The following is a 25,073-nucleotide window of genomic DNA, read 5'->3' on the forward strand; positions in this document are numbered from 1 at the left end:
GAAGAATATATGCAGTGTATTATTTGTTGAAACTGTACTTCCGATTTGATTTGAAACTGTCTCATTGCTATCTGTTTATCAATAAAACTGTAGAAAAAATATTAATAATTTTCATTTCAAAAGCATTTTGTGATCCCTTTTACATTCCTTACTGTTTATTATTTTTTCATTGAAGAAGCTGAATGATTTTACTTAAGACAAATTCCCTTCCAAAATACCTTTCTCAATGAGGTTCATAGTCACTTCTGCTAACCTGACATAGAAAAGCTTCTAAAATGTTTCCGCATTACTGTGTGAAAACTAAGCTGGTAGCAATAACCTCCCTTGATCAACACTATTATTCATCATTATTTTAAATCTTAGCACTACTTAATACAAATATTAAAATTTTTTTCCTCAGGATGACTATTTTTATGACTTAGCGCTACCTCAGAAACTGCTAGCAGTGCTGCTTAATATATTTTAAAGATACCATATTAATTTCATTAAATGTAAAAAATTCCAACTTCTGAAACATTTAGCTCTAAAGGTTTTAAATAACAGATTTTGGATCAATTGGAATTAATGAATAGAGTATTTACTGTTTTTAAGCAAAGATATACGTTTTCTTCTAGGAATGGCTGGTCTTAGACCAACTTGATTTTCACAACTTAACCTAAGCCATCTAATTTTTTATTCGAAGCTCTAGTTAATGAATGTCTTCCTAATTATTTTGTAATACATTTTGCAATTGCTTTTTTTCTTTTTTAAACAATTTTTAGAGATATCCCTCATTGTGATATTGCAAATTTTCTTACATGGCTTTTGTTTCTTGGCTTTCATCTTTTTTCTCATTTAGCTATAGCTAAGTCTTTAAAAACATTTTTTTTATTAAGCCTTTTTGGTTGTTTTTATTTTTATTTTTACTTTTCATGTATTTAGGACAGGGTCTATATGGTCTCACTACACAGATCAGACTTGTAGTGATCCTCCCGTTTTCAGCCTCCCAAGCACTGGGATTACAGGTGCGTGCCACCATGCCCAGTCTCAATCTCCGTATCAACGTGCCCTGGGAGCGGCGCTGGCACAGCATGCCAGGGATCAAACCCCAGCTGCTGCGCTCTGCCTAAGCAGGCATTTTAGTCCACTAAGCTATCTGGCCAGCCCTGCACCGTATTTCAAACTAGTGATAAAATTCTTCCAGTAAGTGATATTCCTACCTACCAAGAGCACATATCTTGATGTTTAGATCTTAAAATGATCTTCTCTCCAACAAATAAGATGATGCTTTGAACAATATTTAAACTTAAATGTATTCATTTTCTCTATTTGCTTTTTTTAAATTTATTTATTTATGTGTGTGTGTGTGTGTGTGTGTGTGTGTGGCCAGCTCAGCCCACCAGGGTGCAGGGCTGGCTGGCATGTGGTGCTGGGGGATTGAACCGCGGTCCCTGTGCTTTGCTAAGCTTGTTCTAAGTAGGTGCTTTAGACCACTGAGCCATCTCACCAGCCCTCTCTATTTGCTTTTACTTTTAACCAAATTCTAGGGATGTTTAAACTAAAAGAAGAAACAATATACACAATCACAGTGTGATCACTGAGTTACCTTCATCAACAATGATGTTGACCCTCAGTAGCAAAGTTGAAATTAGGGCAGGTGATCCAAAGCTCTTCTTCTGTTATTTCTTAAGTCCAGCCTAGCACATAAGCTCCCTGGGATCTGAATTCATGATTTCTCTGTGATTTAGGCTGAAAACATGTTTCAGTTTATGTTTCTAAATTTATCTCAGAACCATCCATTTTCCTAAATGATAACTCCAAAAGAAAAATATTCTTTTGCATACTGAGAAATGTATTTTAAAAGAAAGCTATTGTACTTATTTGAAAACCATTAAAAATATTATTAAATGATATGAAACAAGACTTGAGCCAAAAGATACATTTTCTGGATGGGAAAAAAAACCATAATATAATACTTGATTTAAATGGAACTTCCAGCCTCCCCCAAGCCCGAGGGGTCTTGAGGTGACAGTGCCGACAGCTGTGACTCCAGCAGGACAAAGGGAAGATGGACAGGAGGAAGCTCGGGAGGCGGCGATCTTCATCCGAGATTGTTATGGAAGCAAAAAGGAAAAAGTCTCCATCTTCTGATTTACGTGAGATGAAGATGTTAAATGTAAAACCAGAGGATGTTCATGTTCATTTACCACTCTCCAAATTCGGAAGCTCAGAACATTGGGATCTCCCTTTGCAGGGGTATGGGTCTACAGGGTCTCACTATGTAGATTGGGTGTGTAGTGATCCACCTGTTTACAGCCTCCCAAGTACTGGGATTACAGATTAAAATCCTATCACAGCTGTCCAATAGAGATCCTCAGTGCTAGTAAGATTTGCAGCTTAAGCAACGCCGGGGTCTGAGGAATGTCAACTATTCAACATGGAGGCCGAGGTCGATAAGCTAGAGCTGATGATATATGCAAGCAAAATTGGAAGAAGAAAGAAAAAAATGAGAGAAAAAGGAAAAAGAATTGAAAAAAGAAGATAAAACAAGCTGGAATATGAAATCAAGTCTAATCATCATGATTCAGCAGGAGAGAAAAATCCAGTAATGCTCATAAAGGAATTATCAGCCATAAAGTCTCGATACCAAACTTTGTATGCACGTTTTAAACCTGTTGCTATTGAACAGAAAGAGATTAAGAGCCGCATTTATACTACTTTGAATAAAACTATGACCATGATAGAAGAACTACGAAAGCAAACAGATGTGGAGCTGTTATCATTGACTGAAGAAGAAAAAACTGGAACAGAATAGTTAAAATCTCACATGCCACACTTATGAAGAAATGGAATTGCAAAAGAGAACTCTGTTGAAGAAGAGATTAATTCCAGAGAAATATAAAAAGATGTCTTGTTAATAGTTCTTGAGTATAGGTGGGGAGGTCAAGGAGGAAGAGAAGGAGGAGGCTTAGTTTGAGTGACTAGGGAGTGATGCCTTTCCTAAGAGAAGAATTAGGAAAGGCAGATGTTATATTAATAAAATTCAGCCAAAGAGTGGAGTGGAAAAAAAAATAAATGGAACTTCCAGTGGTTGTTTGTTTCTTCTTGGAAGATAACAGAATGACTTTAAAGTTTATATGGAAAAGAGATGCCAACCAATATTAAGAAATATTGGAACAGAAAAAAAAGTGAAATGGGATAGGGTTGCTTTTCAGATATTAAAACCTAAACTAAAACTATCATAAACATAACGGTATCACAGGGACACAGGAAATACAAAGCATAGAGACTGATCCAGGTATACGTGGAAACAATATCTGACAAAGGTGGTGCTTCAATTCAGCAGAGTTTTCATTTTTAAAAGCATGCTATCAAGGGCCAGTGAGATAGCTCAGCAAACTAAGTGCCGGCTTAGGCAAATGCAGTGGACTGGGGTTCGATCCCTAGCATCATCGGTCCCCCCGCCCCCCACCCACTGAGCTGGCACCGAGTCCCAGTGTGGTGGCACATGCCTAGAATCCCAGTACTGGGGAGGCTGAAAACAGGAGATCACTACAGTCTGAGCTGCACAGTGAGACCCTGTACCAAATATGTAAAAAATAAAATAAAACGTATGCTATCGAAACATTATACTATCAGATATGGCAACACATTTGGAGGAACAAAGTTCTATTCATGCCTCACATCATATGCAAAATGTATTAATTAGTTTTTCATTACTATAATAAAATCCTGGGGGAGGGCTACTTTATTTAAAAAGGAGGCTTGTTTTGGATCACATTTTTGGAAGGGGCAAGTGGTTGCTTTTTTTTTTTGGCAGAACCGGGGATTGAACTCAGGCCTTGCGCTTTCCAGGGAAGCGCTTATTCTACTGGGCCATCTCCCCGGCCCCCTGGAAGGTGCAAGTACAAGCAGCGCAGCACAGGTTCAACCTAGGACCCCTGCCCGATCTGACCCCATCACACATTCGTCCTCTGGTCTTTTTCTTCTTCTTATAACTGCGCCTAGAGGCTCCACCCAAATGATCTTGCACAATCACTCTCAAAGCCCTCGCTTCTGAACACACCAGCAGGGCTGTTTCCAATACCATTATCTTTGAGAATTAAAGTCCCATATGAGGTGGGGCGGACAAACTTAAACCATAGGAGTGTATTCCAGATGGATTTAATACATATATGTAAAAAGTATTTTTAAAATATTAGAAGAAAAGCAAATACGATAACCATTATATTGGATAAAAGAAATGTAATGAGCAAGGTGAGGAACCAAACGCCATGATAGAAAAGACAGGTCTAAATTAATTAATCAGTGACTAAATTATTAAAAAGTTAACAAAAACACAGCAAAGAAAACCAAATAAAATTGACAAGACAGTGAAGTAAATAACTGTATCATATAGACCAAAGTATTATCATTAATAAAGTAAGAACTGTGTAAGTTGAAGGACTTGAATAACTTATAAAAACATAGGAAAAGATTATGAAATTACAATTCAAAGTGAAAATGCAAAGATCAGTAAAAAACATATGAAAATAAGTTTAACCTCACCAGAATTCAAACGCATGCAAATTAAAATAGAACACTATTCTTCACCCAAGAGAGTGGTAATAGATGGAGATGAGCAGAACATAGAAAACAATCTCAGGCTTGTTAATGGGAGCCTGAACTGCCACATTTGGGGAATGAAACAGGCAGTAAATATTAATTGCAACGTATGCCCTTTGGCTTCTCAAAGCTCCTGATGGGATTCGACTAGAGCGAATCTCAGGTGTAAAAGGATAAACTAGTTGAGGGGACACAATCGCAACCAAAGAGACAATGTCAATGCTAATGCCCCGGCACAAAAAAGAATGGATTAAAAACCACGCAATCATTAATGTGAATACATAAGACTGCACTCACCAGCTAGATGAGTGTTGTGACATCTGTCTTCTAAAACATACTTGAATTGTAATGCTAATATTTGAAAATTCCCCATAGACAATGACAAGTTATACATGCGTATGATGAACTACACAAAATTGCTGATATTCAACTACTTTTGATATAATAATAGGGTACTGTTTCCCTAACCTACACTTGTTACATATTCATGAGCATGAATAAAAACGTGGATTGGTTTCTGAAAATATGAACACTGATACCTGCGGCAGAGGAGAAATAAGGGAAGCAAGAGGAGAGACAGGCTGCCTCTCCACCCATCTTTGTGCTGTTTTCTTCATACAAACAAAAACACGTTACAGTACTTTTGTAAGTGAAAAACATCTAATAATACTATGATTTAAAGAAAAACACAAAAGAAATAAGATGCTCAGGCTGGTTGTAGTCGAAAATAAAGGTCAAGGTGGAATCCCATGATAAGAGTCCTTTTAAATTTATCAAATGCAATAAACAAAAGTCAATTGTTTCTGCCTCTTGTACCAAGACAATTATCTTAAACAAGTATTTATTTTAAAAAGAACCACAGAATACATCTGCAACAAAACTAGTTAAAAAAAGATATCTTAAGCAATTATTTTTTAAAAACAATCACAGAAAATACCCACAATGAAATTATTCAAAATTAAAATTAGAGAACAGCCTTTCAAGTGGTGACGACCATGTTCCCCATGAGAACATGCCTCTCGCAAAAGCTCTCCTTCATCCCTCTTGGGAGGAGGAGAAGAGGAAGCACAAGAAGAAGCGCCTGGTGCAGAGCCCCAGTTCCTACTCCATGGACGTGAAATGCCCAGGATGCTATAAAATCACCACAGTCTTTAGCCATGCACAGACGGTAGTTCTGTGTGTTGGCTGCTCCACTGTCCTGTGCCAGCCTACAGGAGGGAAAGCAAGGCTCACAGAAGGATGTTCCTTCAGGAGGAAGCAGCACCACCAGTATACCCTCAGTCAAGAAGTGGGAAGCCATCCCAATAAACACATTTTGGATATAAAAAAGTAAATAAAAATAAAAAATAAAAATAAAATTAGAGAACATTATATGTTGACAAGTGAAAACATTGCAACTCTTTAACACTGCTAATGAAGAGTAAAGTGGTGTGACTATTTTACAACACTTTGCAACTCTAAAAACATTGGATATTTGTATACTCTATGACCTAGCAACTCATCTTCCTAGTATGTGTCCTACAAAAGCTTCTGGGTGTGAACAGAGACCTATGCAGAATATGCAGAGCAACTTTGGCTATCAGAGCAAAACAGCTGGACACCACCCAACTGCCCAAAAGGGGAGAATGGATAATACGGTGTGGTGTGTTTTGCACAGTGGAAGAGCAACACTGATACACCAATTAATAGCAGCAATGGGAGGGGGAGTGGGGAGATGGCTCAGTAGAATAAGTGTTTCCCTGGCAAGCACAAGAGCCTGAGTTCAAGCCCCGGTTCCAAAAAAAAAAAAAAAAAAAAAAAAAAAAAAAAAGCAGTGATAATGAATGATTTACCATTACAAACATCCACCTGGGTGCATCTCAAAACATAGTTTTGGGTAAAAAATGCAAACCATGAAAAAAAGCAGGATTCCATTTATGTAAAGTTCAAAAACTGGTAAAGATAAATAAGATAAATAAAAATAGGAGTGTGGTAAGTAAAACATCTAGATTATGGCTTTCTAGGAAGAAGGAAATAAAGGGAATAGAATTAGGAAAAAGAACACATCAGTATTTAAAAGTAGTACAGTAGTTTTTTTCTGTCTTCCACTAATTTGCATAGGAGAGGAACCCGGTACATGTTCTCAAGGCCTTTTAGAAAATAGAGAGTTGTTCCTTTGGCCACATACATGTGAATCCACCAGTGGGTGGGACTGTAGACAAGGCAACAGGCACTTTTCACAAGAATGCCACAGAAATGTACGACTACCCAGCTGGGTCTGAATTTTTATTTATTATTTATTTATTTATTTTTGTGGAACCAGGGATTGAACTCAGGCTCTGAGCTTGCCCGGCAAGCGCTTATTCTACTGAGCCATCTCCCCGGGCCCTCGGCTGCCCAACTGGAAGAGTCCACGGTGTCCCCCAGCATGCTGTAGGCCTTGCTGTAGGCAAGCAAGATAAGGGCAAGAGAACTACGTACCAAGAGAACTACTGCGCATGGTGAGCATATTGGGCACTCTCAGAGCCCAGGTCACTTCCGGAGATACATGTAGAAAAAGCTCATAAAAAGAAAGAAGCCAGGCAGAAGGTGCCTGGGTTCAGCGGAAGGTCCAGCCTGCCCCTCCCAGGCAGCGCACTGGGTGAGAGCCAGCGCGCGCAGCAGGGGAAGGCGGACCCCGCTCTCCACGCGTGGCGTGAGCTGAGGTCCCGTGGCTCAGCTGCTCAGTGCCTACCTAGCAGCTAAGCTGCTCTAGATCTGGGGTTCAACATGTAGCACCGCTTAAAAATGAAAACAAGGCCTTCAGAATTGCAAGGATGAAGTGTGTTTGCCCTCACCCGAGAGATAAACACTCAAGAGTAGCTTCTCACTGTACTCAGCTGTTGTGTCATGTGTTCATTCTTCATATATAGTGTTTCTCTTGTTGAAAGATGTGAGCCAATGTGCAGCCAGTGTGGACCCGAGTGGCCAGATATTTATGAAATATTTATATTGGCTTGAGGATAGTTGCTCGAAGTCATCATAGGAAAAAGATATATGAAAATAAATAGAAGGCAATCTATGGCATTACAATTAATTGCTTACAGTACCCCAAATATATATATATATATATATATATATATATATATATATATATATATAATTTAAAAGTTGGGAAAGTACATGCATTTATTTTAGTAATAAGGTTTTTTTTTGTTGTTATTTTTTATTTGTATTTTAGGGAAGGGTCTACAGGGTGTTCAGAGTCTCACTACTAGATCGGACTCAGTGATCCGCCTGTTTACAGCCTCCCAAGAGCCGGGATTACAGGTGCGCGCCACCATGTCCAGTCTCAATCGCCGTCACAGCCTGCCTCGGGAACTGGGCCGGCACGGCAGGCCTGGAGATTGAACCCCGGCCCCTGAGCCTGCTTGCAGGCTCTTTAATCCACTGAGCTATTTGGCCGGCCCTGAGTAATAGTCTTTATATCTGTGTGTGCATACATGCTTTTAATGTATGGTATATTTCACACACGGAGAGGGACAAAATCTAGGACTATGTGTGTTCGTACCTCCACTGCCATTCCGTTGGCTGAAGCAGCCACTTAGCCCTCTTCCAGATATATTTTACAGCGCAGATACTTAATACAGAAATGAATGGTAGCTTTCCAGAATAATACTTAAGGAATCGCCCACCACTTTTTGATGCTGCAGCAAAACAGGAAGTTGCATGTTTTGTAGTACAACAGACACTGGAGAATAAACAGAAAACTCAAGCTAAATGCACCAACTGTTAGACACATTTTCAAGCCATCTCAGAAAAAACCAACTTCCTCCAAAGCAAAGGTGTCATTTCTGCGCAGAGTCGCATCAGCTTTGCTTTGTGTCCTGCATTCACGATCTCTTTCATTCACCTTAAAGTTTAAACTAAATGACACCAAAGCTCAAACCTTGGCTAGCAAGATTTTCAAGAACGAGGGAAAAAATTCCTTTTCTCCATGATAGACAGCGAGTACCCAGGAGAATTGCTGGCACGGACCAGGTGGCTGTGTTGTCACAGCGGCGGAGCAGCTAGACGCTTGTGGGATGAAGCCGGCTCACCAGGTGAAGACGGTGAGAAAGGAAGTCTGGGCCTCTCCCATCCTCCACAGCTGCCTGAAACTTAGTACCCCCCAGGAGTCAGTGAATCATTGCCCACCTGCTCAGGCTCCTTTTCCTTTCCCAGGACTACGCCGAGTTATTTGGACCTCTCCTGCACTCACTCAGTTCTAGCGAGTGCCTTTAGACATGTTTGATAAGCAATCGGACTGAGCTAAAATGCTTTACTGACAGGATATCCTGTATCTACTTAAATAAATCAGGCCAGAGGAAAGACCGATTAGACACTCTGAACGCATGTTATTTTTAAAAAGAAAGGAAAAGGCAAAAAAAAATACATATTCAAAGTAACCACAGGCCTCTTATCATTTCAAGTAAATCTGAACAATACAGCATTGAAATACTGCATATTGGCAAGTACAGTTGATCTGCAGATGGCCCATTTTTTTCTTCCTATTACTAGAAATTTCCACCGTGTCAAGACCCGGGAATGCAGGTGCAGCCAGCCAATGAGGTAAACAGCTTTATGTTTTGCTTTAGCAAATGAAAAAGGGAAATTAAATTAATTGCTGTTCTTGAACATATTTTCGTAGCTTCACTGAGATATAATGCAATGTCACAAAGTATGTATTTGAGTATATCCATAGCTGCACCACTATTAAATCCTTTTTTTAAATTGTATTCATTTTATTTATTTATTTTTCCATAATTTTATTGAGAGACAAATAGCAATGAGACAGTTTCAAATCAAATTGGTAGGACAATTTCAATAATTAACACATTGCATACTCTCTTCCTAGTGGTTAATTGCTGTACAAGATACAGACATGATATCCTATTTATAAACACTATTACAACAAATCCCTCTTTTCATTAAGAGAATGTAACTATATATCTATCCTAACCACTTTGAATACACAGATACAAAATGGACATTCATTTATATATCCCCTTTTTTGTTTAGTTCTGTCATTTGAATATTATAGGTGTGTTAACTCAGCAAAATATTCTAAAAGAGTCCAGTAGCCCATAATAGTATTGGGTCTTCCACTTGACTGACAGTGTCAGAAATTGTTGACCTGGGTCCCCTACAGCTCAACATGTTCTAAGTTGTATCAGTATACTTTCCTTTTTGTGGCTTAATAATCCATCATATGAAAATAAGCACAGGGGTCGGGGAGATAGCTCAGTAGAATAAGCACTTGCTTGCCATGCACAAGGGCCTGAGTTCAATCCCTGGTTCTGCCAAAAAAAAAAAGCCCTTTAAAATGAAAATAAGCACAATTTTGTTAAGCCATTCATCAGAAGATGGACATTTGGATCGTTTCCTCAGGTTGCTCATTTATAATAAAGAGCAGAAACAGGCCTATGAAGGACCCGGCCCTCAGCTCTAAACTCAATCTAAACCAGGAATGAGTAAACACAATGACTGTTAACTGCATTTCTGCTCGATTCTTATAAATTGTGCCGCTCCTGGGTAATATCAATGGAGAGGACATTTGTGTTACGATGAAATTATGAAAAATTTTGTTGTACTATTATAAGGAAACAAGAAGGGAAACGTAATTCAAACATAACTGAGTGATGTCTACTAAGAGGTAGCAAAGTCAACTATAATAGAAACTACTCACCACTGAAAGGAATAAACTGTCGATGCATATAACATAACATAGATATATCTCAGTGTCTTTATGGTGGGATTGGAATGAGGTTTGTCAAGGGGCTGGAGAAGACTTCAGAGTAGATATGGTGTTCCTTCAGAGTAGATATGGTGTTCCTTTTTGTGGCTTAGTAATTCATCATATGAAAATAAATACAATTTTGTTAAGCCATTCATCAGAAGATGGACATTTGGATCGTTTCCTCAGGAATTGTAGGAATTTTTTCATTGGTGTATGAAATCAGTAAAAACTCATCAAATCATACACTTTAAATATGCCACGTATCACATATCAACTATACCTCAATAAAGAAATACTGTTTAGAGGGGCTGGGGATATAGCTCAGTGGCATAAGCGCTTGCCTGGCAAGCACAAGGTTCCATGTTCAATCCCCAGTGCTGGAAAAAAAAAAAAGAAAGAAAGAAATATTTTTTAGAAAACTGCTATATCTGATCTTCAAATTATGTATGTTGAGGATTTTGTCTATCAATTATGCCTCAAGATCTTCGAAAGGAAATAACCCTCAATACCTGCTTGATACTGGATGGAAAATATTGCCTTCATTTTGCATGTGACTTTGTAGCAAGTCAAAATATTCTTTTGCACACAAGGAAAGTTGAGGTAGGGAGTTCAGCAGGTTGCTGGGGTGGTCACAGTGCTACGAGACATCTCTTTTTCTTTTATCCCCAAAATCTATGCTCCTTTCTCTGCACTACACGCTGGTACACCCACTCTTGTGAGCTTTTCCCAAGTAAAGCTGTTTTCTGCTCCACAAAGAGGTGTACCCTGTAGGGTGATGTCCCACACCTGTTTTTCTCTTGTCTGTCAGCTTACATTGCCACAAATACCTCTCTAATTATGAGGATTACCTGCTTTAGCTGATTTACTCATTTTCACTGGATTGAGTGCTTAATCTAGATTAGATCACGGCAAGTAATCTTGGTCTCCAGGTCAAAGGAACAAAAATAATTTACTGGGGATTAAACCCAAAAGCTGGCCACTGTTCCCCCTGGCCAGCACCGCCTCCTTTTGGGGCAACAGTCGTTCCTTTGATGATGGGAGGCCCCAGGATATGGGCTAGGTAATGTGCTGTGCGGAGCCCAGCTATTTTCTGCAGCAAGTTTGAACCTCAGTTGAGGTTTCCATCTCATCGCTGAACAGGGTCAGTGTGTGGTTGGTTCCTAATCACCTCTCTTGAACAGCTGAGCTCTTACTTCCTTTGTTTTGCATATAATTTTGTAGTAAATCAAAGTAGTCTTATTATGCACATGAGGAAAGTTGAGATAGAGGGTTCAGTAACTTGCCAGGTGGCTTTGGCCCGTGTCACGATGAGCCCTGGCCCTGCCTGAGTACACTTAATGAAAACGCGAAGGTTGACTAACCTAAATTTTTTTTTTCAAAGATGGCTGTATTTCCAGGGGCAGGGGCAAGTGTTGCCATTTTGTCCATGTAAGACTTTCACGATGAGGAATAACTGGGCTGACTACCTTTTGTTGGTCTCTTTGAGTCTGTTCTCCATCCTGTTCCACCAGGCTCTTCCGGGAGATGGAACTGCGTGGACAGAGGAGTGGCCTTACTTGCCCTTTGCTTGCAGTTGGGTTTGGCCAATGAGGAGAGGGAGGGAGGGGGGAGGGGGAGAGAGAGAGAAGAGAGAGAGAGAGAGAGAGAGAGAGAGAGAGAGAGAGAGAGAGAGCTCTCAGGCTCTGTGCTCCCTAGGACCTTGTCTTCCACCCCTGTTCCCCTTCACCAGAGGCCGCAGGTTCATGCAGGTGGCCCTCTCCTCACGTCTCTCTCTGCCTTGAAGCAAAGTGTGGTAGGAGCCCCGGACAATCGCCCACTTCCTCACAAGTCCCTGACCCTGCGCATAGCCATGGACAGATTCTTTTTATTAATTAAACTCTGTTAAAATTAACCAACTTGGGGCCGGGGTGATAGCTCAGAGGCATAGCACCTGCCAGATAAGTGTAAGGTCCTGAGTTCAATTCCTGGTACCAAATAAAATAAAATCATATTCACCAACTTATGGATGGCAAGTGTTACCAATTGGTAACAAGATTACCAATACCTCTGACATTTTCTGATGGAGGATAGTCAAGCCGCACTGATTCACCCTGACACTAGGGTAAATTCACTGGTGACTGTGTCAGGTGAAAGCACGTTCACACACTTGGGGGAACAGTGAGAACATTTCACAGATGTCAGGTGTAAGAAGTGTAAAACATTTTTAGGTTGAGAGATTGCGTTTTTAATGCTTCCTATTTCCATAGCCTTCAATCTTTTTGCATGTGCTATTTTACTTAGATTGAAGTTTTCAATCACTTTTTTTCATGCTAACTATGACATATAAGGAAAAAGATGTTTGCTAGAATAAAAAATGCCTAAATGGCAAATTCAAGATTTCAGAGGTACCATCTGCTTTTCCTCATTGAGAGATATTATCGTGTATAGAGAAAAATGCTATAAAATGAAGTGCTGTTTCTTGTGTCATGAATAAGTTATAATCTCAAGTAGTTTTGATTACTTACAGCTTATATCAAAGATAGTATCTTTAAAGAAAAAGATGAATCTTGACCCCACTAATCCCTAAACAACTAACTGCCCATACCGGAACCAGTTCAGTTACATCATTCCCACATGAAATACAGCGAGAATAGCTGCTTTAAACTTTATTTTCTTTAATGACTTTTTTTCTCTGATAAAGACAAAATGCTACTTTGTAAGTTCTTTTAAGTAAAAAATTAAAGTGTTGAACCATTCATATGATGCGCTGCTTTGGGGTGTGTGCGTGTACACGTGTGTGCATGTGTGTGAAAGAGAGAGCCAGACAGAGAGAAAAAACAGGGGACAGAAAAAGAAAAGAGAAAGTCACTGCATTAACCCAAGCCAGGAAGGAAAGTTACATTCTTGTATTTATTATGAGTATCGACTAGAACTGAAGAGTGTCTGCACGCAGATTGAAAAGGAAAATCTGGGGACTTCTGGCAGCTTCCACTTAATTCTGCATAAACCAGGTGGTTTCACAAGGACCTCCTCCTACATTCCGAAGAAGTGGGGACTTCATCCTTTCAGCTTTCCCTAACTCAGCATAACGCACTGAAGAACAATGTCATCTTGCCGTCGTGCCACATTTTAGGAAGTGTCTTCCTATTTCTTACTTCAACTGAGGCTTACAAGAGTTCAGATATAGTCAGGGCAAACTTTACAAACCCTACTTACAGGGAGAGAAACTAAGGCCTGGAGACCCCAATCTGGACAGTTTCAGTAACACCTCGAATTAGCTTAGACAAGAAATAGAAATGGACTGGCTGAAGTTGTGAACAGCCACGGCTGCCAGGCAGGTTTCCGCTCCTCCGTTCACCTGCACATTGTCCTCTCTCTTTTCTTCCTCTCCTCTTCTGGCCTCCCAGCTACACCTTCCTCTCTGTTCACTGACTTCATTTTCTCAGCAGACTGGAACATGGCCTTGTTGGATCCCTAAGCCTCCACATCAGGGACAACGGTGTTGGGCAGAAGAAGCCTGAGCTGGAGAAGCTGGAGGGAGGAGCGCTGGTCCCTGCTGGGCTCATGTCCACTCTCTGAACAACCCTGGTAGTGTGGGGATGGAATATTATGGCTCAGGGGTGGCGAGGTAGCTCAGCGGTCTAAAGCGCCTGCTGAGGCAGGCTTAGGCAAAGAGCAGGGACTGTGATTCAATTCCAGCACCACATGCTGCACCAGACCCGCTCCCAGGGCGGGCTGAGCCGGCCACAAACAGAAAAAATATGAAAAGAAAAGAAATATTATGGTTTCATCAGCCTGGGTCAAGTCTCCACCCTCAGGGCCTAGACGAACAGACACAACGGGAGCAGACCAGCGCCTGGGGAAACTGAGGAGGAAGCTGGCTGTCCTCGTTTGGGTGCCGCCTTAAACACTGCACCTACCAAGCACAGGCAAAAGGACGACAGCCCCATCTTGAAACTGCGCTCCCCCCCCCCCCCCCCGTGTGTCTCCGCAGAAGCCGTGGAGACGCTGCTAAACTTCTCGCATCCTCGCAGTCACTAATGTGGTCTAGGAAGAAACTTGGCTTCCAGTCCTGATGCTGTCCCTGGTCAGCTGTGTGACCATGAGCAAGTTCCTTAACCTCTGAGAGCCCCAGCTTCCTCTTTTATAAAATAAACAGTTCCTGTCTTGCAGGGTCATCAGAAGGGTACAGGGAGATAATGCACTCCAGATGACTTGAGACTCATAAGGAACTGCATGCGGTTGGGCTGTCGTTTCATATGGAAATGTCACTGGGACTAAGATTACACATTAGCATTCTTCTGCGGCAGCTCCCCACGCCCGCCCGCCCGCAGCCCTCGGCAGCATTAGCAGCACTTTGGTTTTGACATTTTTACTCTTTCAGTTTTAAAAGGCTCATTTGAAAAAGAGGCAGCAAATAGCGTTTCAAAAGTACAAGGCTGAACTCCAAAGAGAAGCTTCAAACAGACGGTACAGTGGTGCCTAATGTGCCACCTTTTCCATCCAGATTAACCAGGAGCCAGAGAATTTCTGGAACATACAGAAGAAACTATTACCAGTGGCGGCCTCCACGGGGTGAGACAAGAAGCTGGAGGGGGCAGAAAAACTTTGAATTTTTATTCGTGCCCATCTTTACCACTTGAATTTTAAAACTCTTTTATATATATTCTTTTCATAATTTAAAAAACTGATAAAATATTAAAATCATTGTTATCACAGGAAAGGAGCACAGTGTACATGGACTGTAGGGTTAGGTGCCTGTAAAACTTGGAAAAATTTCTTCTTGTTGATCAAAACAGCTATTTTTAGTTACCACTTAATTAGTCAAGTAAAATTAATACCGCTAAACAATAGTATCATTCATTTTCTTCTGTGTCAATATACGTTTTTTAATGAGTCATACCGAGAAATGTTCGTTTCCACCTGCTGAGGTATGAATTTAAACCGTTATGCATACGCACATCAAAAATGAAGTCTACTGTCCTAATTCCCAACAATTAAGACGCACGTGGTGTGCATGACCACCTCTCAGCGATGTGACAATTTCCCTGAGCATTCAACCCAAGTAACACTGGGATGCTGGGCTCTGAGGAACCACAGCAAGGGACAGCTGAGGGGCTGTGTGATGTTTTCTAAGAAAATAAAGGTTACCCGGCAGCATATGCCAAAGCTAAAAGAGATACGCAGCATTTTAAAACATGATACCACGCCTATGAACTTTGAATGCTCTGCCTAGGCAAAGTGCTATAGTGTTTGCCTAGCTACACCTCTGTAGAAAGGTTGCCTCTAAATCTAGATGGAAGTTAAAGCCCCAGTGTTTCATAATTAAACCCAGGATTTCTTTTGAACTTCTGCGCATCATCCTTTGAAACAAGTCCTCATCAGGTGATGGCTCTTGGGATAGCTAAGGAGATAGTTTAATAAAAGATATTTCTATATATGAAATTTGCTACATGATCACATTTCATTAAAGTTATCATGTCTGGATTCTTTCCATTTTATCATTTCCAGTTACAGTATACTCCTACAGACTATTAAAACCTTTCCAGCCTAGTAGATAGCTTCTATCCCATGATACATGGAAGAAAGCCCAGTGCTTTAAATTGTTAAACTACAAAACTCCATTTCATTTTGAACAACTTTGCTAAGGATAGTCCAGCCAATAAAATCAGAAACAAAAACCATACATCTTACAAATAGTGTCTCAGCTCTCAAACATGTTTTCTCCTCAGCCCCTTGACAGTGTCCTTATTTAATTCTACCTTGCAAGTCCTTATGAGTCCAAATATCTTTTTCTGACAATGGAATAGAATAGAATAATAATTTAGGTCCAGAAATTTAAGTGTGTTCAAGTGGATACAGACTTCTAGAATTTGGAGGTAGACACAAGAAGGCTTATGTTCCTCCTCTTGAAGGTCAGTCATGAACCTGTTTGTTTTTGAGTTAAAATTCACATAATACAAAATTAACCATCTTGAAGCACATGGGTCAAAGCCATTTAGGACATTCACAAAGCTATGAAAATATCACCTCTATCCAGTTCTATCGCCCTCATAGGAAACCCAACACTCAGAGAAGTAGTCTTTTTGATCTATTATTTATACTTCCACTATAATTTCTCTTTGGAAAAGACTAAGCAAATCTGTTTAAATGACAGCATAAGGATCTGATTTAATTTTTCATGGAATTTGTTGATTCACAAAAATCAGTAGAAGTTTAAAGCTGAATGACCCTTCCCTTTCCTCCCCTCCCCTCTTCCTTCCCCTCTCTTTCCTTTCCTTCCTTTTTCAGCACTGGAAATTAAACTTGAGTTCTCTCTGATACTTGGGAAACAGTCTACCTCTGAGCCACATCCTCAGTCCCAAGGCTAGTCTTAATGAAATATAACCAGCCTCAGAAGTCCTAGAAAGAATAAACCCAGTATCAAAGTAACTCACAATTCTGTCTAGAACCTATTATTATCAGAAATCTAGATCTTAGCTCAATGGCTGATAGTGCTGAATCTTTTCTCAGTGTGCGTGGGGGGAATAATTGAAAGAGAATTCTTTGCATCTAACAACTAGGGTAGTTTGAAAGATGAGAAATGATGAAATACATTAAAAAAAAGACTGCCAGTTCCTAAAAGCTGAATGAATGCCTATTCTGGGGAAGCCAACTTATTGCTCTTTTCAGTACAATTAGCAGTTTTCTTTACTTAGTCCCAATGGCTTAGAGAATAAAAATACTATGGATAATGGGTGATGGCGTGGGGCCAGATACAGAGGGAGCAGAGAGGAGGGGCTGGGCAGGGGCTTGACTGAGCACAGCATCATCGGCAGTATACGATGCCCACCAGTGGGCTCTGTGGAAGCAGGGAGGGTTTTGTTTTGTTTTAATTTTGAGACATTGTCTTGCTAAGTCACTAAATTGCCCAGGCTGGACTCAAACTTGTCATTTTCTTGCTTCAGCCTCCCACCATGCTGGGGTTATGACTGTGGTACACGGAGTTCTTAAAGCCAGCTAGGAGTGCAAGCCATTATCTGCTCTTGTCCTCTCTCCTTGGGCGTACTGGAGTCTGCCTCATAATGATGTCTTCCTAAACCATCTCTGCTGTCCTGTGTGTGCATGCATGTGTGTCCATGCATGTGTGTGCATGTGTGCGTGTGTGTGTGTGTGTGTGTGTGTGTGTGTTCAGGGTTGATCCATTTCTTTACACCAAAGCCGCGCTCAAAGCCCAGAGGGCTCTGCACTGCCCTGGCAAATCTGGGTTTTCTCACTCCATCCAGGCTGACACGCTGAACAAGATTCAGAGAGCCCAGAAGTTATTCACTCAGTTATTCAAGTTTCGGTCATCAGAGGCGACATGCAGGAGTGTCCTGGTTACAGTGCATAACTGAAGGGCTTCAGTGCTTAATCAGCACCTGCGATTTCACAAACAGTGCCACCTCCTCTTAGCCCCAGGTCCTAGGACTTTTTTGAAAGTCAGTTTGGATCAACATGTATAGTCATCTCTCAGTATTCATGGAAGATATGAAATCTGTGATACTCAAGTTCCTTAAATTAAATGGTATAGTGCATACATGAAACCTACTATATCTTCCCATATATTCCTATCATTTCTAGGATATTTCCTATAATGCAAAAGCTTGTAAACTGTTATGATACAGGATTATTTGGGGATCAAGAACAAGAAAAAAAGTCTGTACATAGCGCAAAAGCAATTTTTTTCCAAATATTTTTCATCTGCAGTTGGTTGAATCCATAGGCAGAGAATTTATGAACATGAAGGATTAACTGTAGACAGGGTTAGTTTGTCAGAAGAGTTGGATTCATGCCATTTTCAACTTAAACATGGTTGTTGTCTTCATTATTTAGTTCAATTAAAATTTCTGTTTTAACAGTCCAGCAACACATTTTGGGGCTTCTTTCTATTGGAGGCATTTTGTTAGACATCTAGGGTGACCACCTATCTTAATATCCTGGGTTTCTCCTGGTTTTAGTACTGAAAGTCCTATGTCCCAGCAAACCCCTCAGTCCTAGGCCATGCAGGACAGTTGGTTGCCCTATGTTTGTACTTCAGAGCCGTGGTGCTGGAATGTCTAAGAATGGTGAGAAAGGTGAGTTGTAACAACAGCAACAACAACAACAAAAAAAAACCCTGAAAAATCTGCACCCAAAATTCCAGCCACAGTCCACTCCAAAGATGGTTTTCAACACATAGCTCAGTAGTCCACTTTATTCACCAGGCAAGAAATGGTTTTTTGCTTTGCAGGGATGACCTATCTATCTAATAAATGGAGAAAATTAAACTATGCCTTGAAGGTGGTTATAATAACACTGCATGCAGTCCTGAAATATTACATTATTTTACCCCCAATTTCCAAATTTTAGAGCCTAATAAATAACACATACTATGACAGGCAGACATAAGAGCCTCACTTTTCTTTGGTCCTATTCAAATACCTTGGCACCTGCAAGAGCCAGGCAGACTCTCTGGAGTTGGAGAAATGCCAAGAGCAGCAAACTCGCCACACACCACACCTCTAGGACTAGAAAGTCAGGCCAAGAAAGCGCCATCAGACTTCAACCTGTCCACTTGCTCAATGCCAAATACTCCAAGAAACCCCAAAAGCCTGGGCCTATAAAATAGAAATTACAGAGCCAAGACCAGAACTTGCTTCTTTAACTTAGGAATTCGAGAACCTGCCCAATTCTGCATAATTGGATGTTACAAGATCCTATGTCTACTTTCCAAAGCCTAACTACCTTTCTGAACACTTAATCGCTTTACTTTGTAGCAGGCAGAATCGTAGCTCCCAACTACGTCCCCGAAGCACCTGTAAATGTGTAACCTTATCTGGATCCAGGGACTTTGAAGATTCGATTAAACTGAGGACTTTATGATGAGGAGATTATCCGGGCTTATCCAGGTGTGCCCAACCTTATCACATGGATCCTTAACAACCAGAGAACCTCGCTGGCTGAGTTCAGAGCAAGGAGATGTGACAATGTACAAAGCATACAGAACTGCAATGTTCAGGCTGTGAAGATGGAGGGAGGTGGCCTGTAGAAGCTGGAAAAGACAAGGAAATGGATCTCTCTAGGGCCTTGAAAAGGCAGCTCTGAGTCCAGTGAGATCCCTGTAGAACCAACCCATACAACTGTCCAATGTGTATTGCGTCAAGCCACCAAGTTGGTTATGTGTCACAGAAGCAATAGAAAACTAAGATACCTTTCATCACTGCTGTGGTCCAAGAGGCTACATGATGCCTCAGTAGCCTCTTCAGACCCAATATTTAACCATCACTTACCTCGTGTTTAATTTGCTTCTCTCTGCAGACTTAAAAAAAATAGATTTAGTACTAGACCAAATACACTCATAGTCCCTGGGAGTACAAAACAATAGGTCCTTTTACTTGTCCACCTTCATTTAGTTGCTTTCTTTCATTCGTTAAGCACCAAGATCACTTATACCCAAAACCACTAAGCATAACCAGAATAAGTAATTTTGCATGAAGGAAAAGTGCTTTTAAGTGGCAGTGGAAAATTCCAGGTAATCTCCTTTAAGTGGTGTGCTAAGACACGGTAGTTCTCAATGTCTCTCTGTGGCATTCTGTATGTCACAATGACTAGGAGACATCTTCTAGTCAGTAGAGTCCCAAAGACCACAGTGAAAAATCCTTCCATCAAAGTATTAGCAACCCCCACTGAGAAACCCTGGATGGATCAATTTGAAAAATATTGGCCCACCAATTAGCATGAAAGAAATCAACACAAACATCAAGGAATATCAGATGCTTATAAAACAGCTCTTGCAGGGGCCGGGGAGATGGCTCAGTGCAATAAATGCTTCCCTGGCAAGCGCAGGGGCCTGAGTTCAATCCCCAGTTCCGCCAAATAAATAAATAAATAAAACAGCTCTTGTTATTAGCCATATTTGGGTAGATTGTAGGGATGCCTTAGCCTTCACTTGAATGCTATTGTCCTCATACTGGAGTAGTGTGATTATAGGGTATGAGACGTTATGCCTGGCCTTAAAAGCATACACACAAGCAAGGGTTCTGCTAGCAAGCTCTGGCCCAGACTCTCAACTCCAGCTACACTTCTAAATCATCTGGGGAGATTCAGAAATGACAGCTGTTCAGGGTTCTCCACTAAAGATTCTGGCTCACGGGTCTGGGGAGGGTTCGTGTGTTCCCACTTTTCAAAGCGGCCCTGGAGACTGTAACACATGGCCACCACCTGCCAGGCTGAGAGCGTGCCACGCATAGGAGGCCACCCAGATCTGAATCCCATCTTCTCTTTCAGTGTTTACAGCTGTGCTATCCCTCCCCATCCCACCTTCCCAAAGAGACATCTGGGAGTTACTCTGGATGGCTTCCTCTTCTCCACTCCCAAGTCCATCAGCCCTTCCAAATCCAGCCCATCCTTTGTAGGCCCAAGGCTCTCCCACCCCCCAGCCGCCTCCTTTCTTTCCATACATCCTGCTATGTAAGGAATTATCCTTTCAAAGCAAATCCCCATTCCATGTCCCTTGTTGCCTACCTCGCAGCAGAGAAGCCAGGAGCTTGGGCACAGACAGCACGCAGGGTCCTTTCGGGGATCCCTACTTCCCAGGCCACTCCTCATCTGCTATTTTCTAGCCACACCCTGCTGCTCCTAGTCTCTCAGAGCACCCCAGGCCCTTTGGGGCCTCTGGCTCTCACACACTCTTTCTTACGCCTGGAGCCTCTGCTCTCCTCTCTTCTCTCTCTGGCCGAGGGCACTCTGCACCACTGTGCTCATGCGGCTTTGCCCACAGCAACTGCCAGGCCAGCCCTGTGCTCCTACACCCACATGAGCTGCTCTGCCCTAACACAGAGGCCTCAAGTTGGGCCACAGTTTGCCTCCATGAAGCGGGGCAGCTCTGTGGCCAACCTTGTGTGTTTGCCATCTTCAGATTTCCAGCATCTGCCCCTTATTCTTTTGTTCATTCATCCAACAGTTTCATTAAATATACAACAAGTGCCAGACATGCTGGCTGCACGCTGGAGGCAAGATCATTAACAAGTCAGAAACCAGGCCTGCTCTCTGAGCTCTTCTTGCCAGAGAGGGAGGTAGATCGCTGCACAAACAGGAGAAAAGAGAAAGCTAGATCGGTGGGGAGGACTCAGAGAAGGCTTGTTCCAGGTAGGGTTTGCACAGAGCCAGTACATTTAAAAATGAATATATGTCAAAGTCAGCTTTCAGAAATTATGGCATTTTGAAATTGTGGGCTCTAATGTTTACATGTAACCATTACAGTCAGATGCTGAGCGTCTTCATTTTATTCTGTTAGCGTGTGACTAATGGATGACCTCATCTGGAGACCTTCAGTTCCGATTTGGGAAGCTCATAAACATGAGTTCAGGATGATCGTCCCTCTTATCCTGAGGAAGGTCTGCTGCCTAATTAGGGCTAAATATTTGCTGCATGAGTGAACAAATTACTATCACCAACAAACTGATGGAAGCCAGTAAACTGATTCAGTTAAAAGCAGGTTTTACTTTTCATTAGCATTTTCTGTAGCCATTAAACACTCATGTAAATAAAAATGAGAAACTCAGCAATCAGATTCAGCCTGTCATACAGTAAAATCCTTGAGCAAAAAAGGGAGGTGTATAGGAGTAAAAATACGACATACTGGACCCGAGTTGCTAACTATCGAAATTGGGTGTTAAGGAAAGAATTGTCTCTGCTTGGGTATAAACTTGAAGTTCTTCCTAATGAAGTTAAATTGTAGAAGGGAGTCGGCGTGGGGAGCTTAAATCATTGACTAGCAGAAGCTGTGTGTCTTGGTTGGAGCAGAGAGCTAATCTCTCTCAGGATCACAGTGATGACTTTCAAGTCTGCAACCAGATTCCAATGGCTTTGGCTATTTTCAATGGGCAAAGCTTCCTCCAGAAGAGACACCACCAGACACAGGCTGATCTTTTGGTTGTTGTTATTCTTGTTACTGTTGTTGGGCTTGTCAGGAAAGCAAGCTCACACTGTCTGCGAACAGCCTGCAGGAGCAGGGTTTACCTTCTTTGATCTAATCTGGTCTGGGCTTCTGTCTGGCGCAGGCTCTGTCCTCAATGTCTACAGCGCATTAATCATGTTTGCTGCCATAAGGCTATGATTTGTTAAAGCAGTAGCTTCAAAAGTTTTCCAGCTTAGATTTTTAGAAGAAATTGGAAAATCCGGGTGAAAATCCAATTTTAACTCTCATTAAAAAGAAATTTTAATGAATTCTTTAAATCCCAAAGTCATGTTAACATTTTTAAAGACTCCAGGAGTGTTTCTCCTCTACCAAACATCACACGCTTAAATGCTTCCATCTATGGAACCTCTTAAGATATATTTGACCCATCTTGAAGTTCTTGTTAAAGTCAGTCTTAGAAGAAAATATTCAGAATTCTTACCTCTTCAGTTTCCAAAGCCTGAGGCTCACTGGCAGATCTAGCTGTTGAGAAAACAGAGGGGGAAAATGTATGTTTCAAGGAAACAAAAAATAGCAGAATACATTGGAGCCAGTGAAGGCTCTGTCACCCAGGCTGGGGATAATGGTGGTACAGTTCTAAGGGCAGAGGTCTTGCCGGTTCACATGTGGGAGTCCAGAAACATTTAGTGAACTCCTTTTCTCTTAAGAAACTGATACAGTATATGAAATAGGAACCTGTTTCTTTGCGAAATTTGCTAGCTTGCAAGAACACCGAACTCACATAAGTTGAGACTGGGTGTGGTGGCATGCGTCTGTAATCCTAGCACTTGGGAAGCTGAAAATAGGAGGATCACTACAAGACCGATCTGTGTAGTGAGGCCCTACAGACCCTGTAGACCCTGCACTAAATACAAAAAAAAAAAAAAAAAAAGAACTCACATAGGCTGCAGAGTGATTCAGGGGAAACAGAGTTCTTGGTGACAGAGATCCCCTGTGCTATGAGAGGAATGAGGATGGGTTTTCCTGCTGACCTAACCTGATTTGTCCCTCAGGATCAAAGCTGCAGAGATGGGAACACTTGGTCCAGGTGTTGGGGATGGAGGTGGAATACGCAGTTTGTGCAGCTCAGGCAGCGCATGACAAGTTATTGGTTAGCAAACATAGCTGTAGCACCCAAGGCTACAGCTGCAAGCTGTTTAGAGACGGAAAGGCATTCACCCTGCAGCCGCCAAGGCCTGCTGCAAGTGGTGAGCAGCTTGCTGAGCTGCCCTCATACCCATGGTGCCTCGTATCTGAGAACCCGAAGGCTCCTACGTAGAGGGCCTTCCTTCCTCTTGAAAATGGACAGCATGCCCGGCCCCAAAGCCTCTGGGAGCACTTCGCCATTCCTATTTTGTTCTCAAACAAGATCAGGAGTCGTCTTGATGGTGGGTAGAAATCAAATTCCCACTGGGTCCCAGAACTCAATGCATACCAGCGTCTCTGGAAATCTCACACTGCTCCAGGCTGGCAGGCATGTTGCAATCTAGACCCAAAGAACCATATTCCCAGACTACACTACGGGCTCATGTGTTTTAAAACAATTCAAGTTATTTAAAAAACCATTATCTCATGATTAATGGCAGCAAAGGGAAAGAAAACAAGCCAAAGGCAAAAAACAACCTATTTTCAGAAAATAAACCCTGGGGATGACAAGAGCTAAGTAGGACTTGCAAAACAAGCCTGTGCAAGAGTGACAGATGCCAGGACTCATGTATATCATGCCTCTCAGCGCCACGTGGCACAACTCTCCGCAAAGAAATTTGGTAAAGAGGCTCACCCCCATATGCAGAATGTCCGCGCTGTAGAAGCTACCTGACTCAGAGTGACCTGGTGGTAGACCTCTCAGTTATCAGCCCACTGCTGGGAGATGTCACAGAATTTGTGCTCAAGTTCATGGTGGCCTAGTGCCATATAACTCTCTGAATCATCTGTCATCACAAGAAGGTGTAAGGCAGGACCAGGGATACAGCTCAGCGGCAGAGCACCTGCTTGGCAAGTGCAAGGTCCTGAGTCCAATTCCTGGCACCAGAAAAAAAAATGAAGAAGGAAAGGAAAGGTGATATTATAAGGTATTTTGTGAGGAAGACTACACTGACATAATTTTTATGACAATATATTGGTATAACAATCCTACTTTATTATCATCTTACTAGGGTTAGCTTATAAACTAAACTTCATTATAGGTATGAATAGTATGAATATATAGGAAGAAACAAAATATATTCAGGGTTTGGTACCATCTAAATTTTCAGGTGCTCTTTCCGTTCCCGGCGCAGCCATGGCTCGCGGTCCTAAGAAGCATCTGAAGCGGGTAGCTGCTCCCAAGCATTGGATGCTGGATAAACTGACCGGGGTGTTTGCTCCTCGTCCATCTACCGGGCCCCACAAGCTGAGAGAATGTCTGCCTCTCATCATCTTCCTGAGGAACAGACTTAAGTACGCCCTGACTGGCGATAAAGTGAAGAAGATCTGCATGCAGCGCTTCATTAAGATTGATGGCAAAGTGCGAACTGATATAACCTACCCTGCTGGTTTCATGGATGTTATCAGCATTGACAAGACTGCGGAGAATTTCCGTCTGATCTATGACACCAAGGGGCGCTTTGCTGTTCACCGTATTACACCTGAGGAGGCCAAGTATAAGCTATGCAAAGTAAGGAAGATCTTTGTGGGCACAAAGGGGATCCCACATCTGGTGACCCATGATGCTCGCACCATTCGCTACCCTGATCCCCTCATCAAGGTCAATGACACCATCCAGATTGACTTGGATACTGGCAAGATTACTGATTTTATCAAGTTTGACACTGG

General features: G+C 41.7%; 3 protein-coding genes across 4 annotated transcripts in view; 2 read left to right on the top strand and 1 right to left on the bottom strand.

The window, feature by feature from the left end:
* The window catches only part of Gng2 (G protein subunit gamma 2), a 125,102-nt gene that overhangs the window by 80,694 nt on the left and 19,335 nt on the right, over positions 1-25,073 (bottom strand). The window contains exon 2 of one of the 2 annotated variants that reach the window (XM_023723746.1): positions 22,702-22,742. The exons of the other annotated variant lie outside the window; for it this stretch is intronic. The gene's annotated coding sequence lies outside the window, so the exon portion shown is untranslated. The remainder of the gene's footprint in view (positions 1-22,701; positions 22,743-25,073) is intronic. 2 annotated transcript variants of the gene reach the window in all.
* LOC111818796 (40S ribosomal protein S27-like) lies at positions 5,597-24,167 on the top strand. The gene is made up of 3 exons (XM_023723734.1): positions 5,597-5,872; positions 14,808-14,875; positions 24,068-24,167. The coding sequence occupies exons 1-3, from the start codon at positions 5,597-5,599 to the stop codon at positions 24,165-24,167; spliced, it is 444 nt and encodes a 147-aa protein (XP_023579502.1).
* On the top strand, positions 24,523-25,068 carry LOC101568871 (40S ribosomal protein S4, X isoform-like; the record flags this gene model as incomplete). The annotated part of the gene is made up of 1 exon (XM_012516350.2): positions 24,523-25,068. A coding segment is annotated over exon 1 (528 nt), but the record flags the coding sequence as incomplete, so codon positions are not given.

Source organism: Octodon degus, unplaced genomic scaffold, assembly GCF_000260255.1.
Source record: "Octodon degus isolate 3935 unplaced genomic scaffold, OctDeg1.0 scaffold00102, whole genome shotgun sequence".
NCBI classification, from domain to species: Eukaryota; Metazoa; Chordata; class Mammalia; order Rodentia; family Octodontidae; genus Octodon; species Octodon degus.

Excerpts from the sequence above, each read along its gene's own strand:
- LOC111818796 (XM_023723734.1), top strand. The coding sequence starts at position 5,597 with ATGCCTCTCGCAAAAGCTCTCCTTCATCCCTCTTGGGAGGAGGAGAAG. Across the intron at positions 5,873-14,807 it reads AGTATACCCTCAGTCAAGAA|ATTAACCAGGAGCCAGAGAA; the intron begins GTGGGAAGCCAT and ends TTTTCCATCCAG. Across the intron at positions 14,876-24,067 it reads CCAGTGGCGGCCTCCACGGG|AAGCTACCTGACTCAGAGTG; the intron begins GTGAGACAAGAA and ends TCCGCGCTGTAG.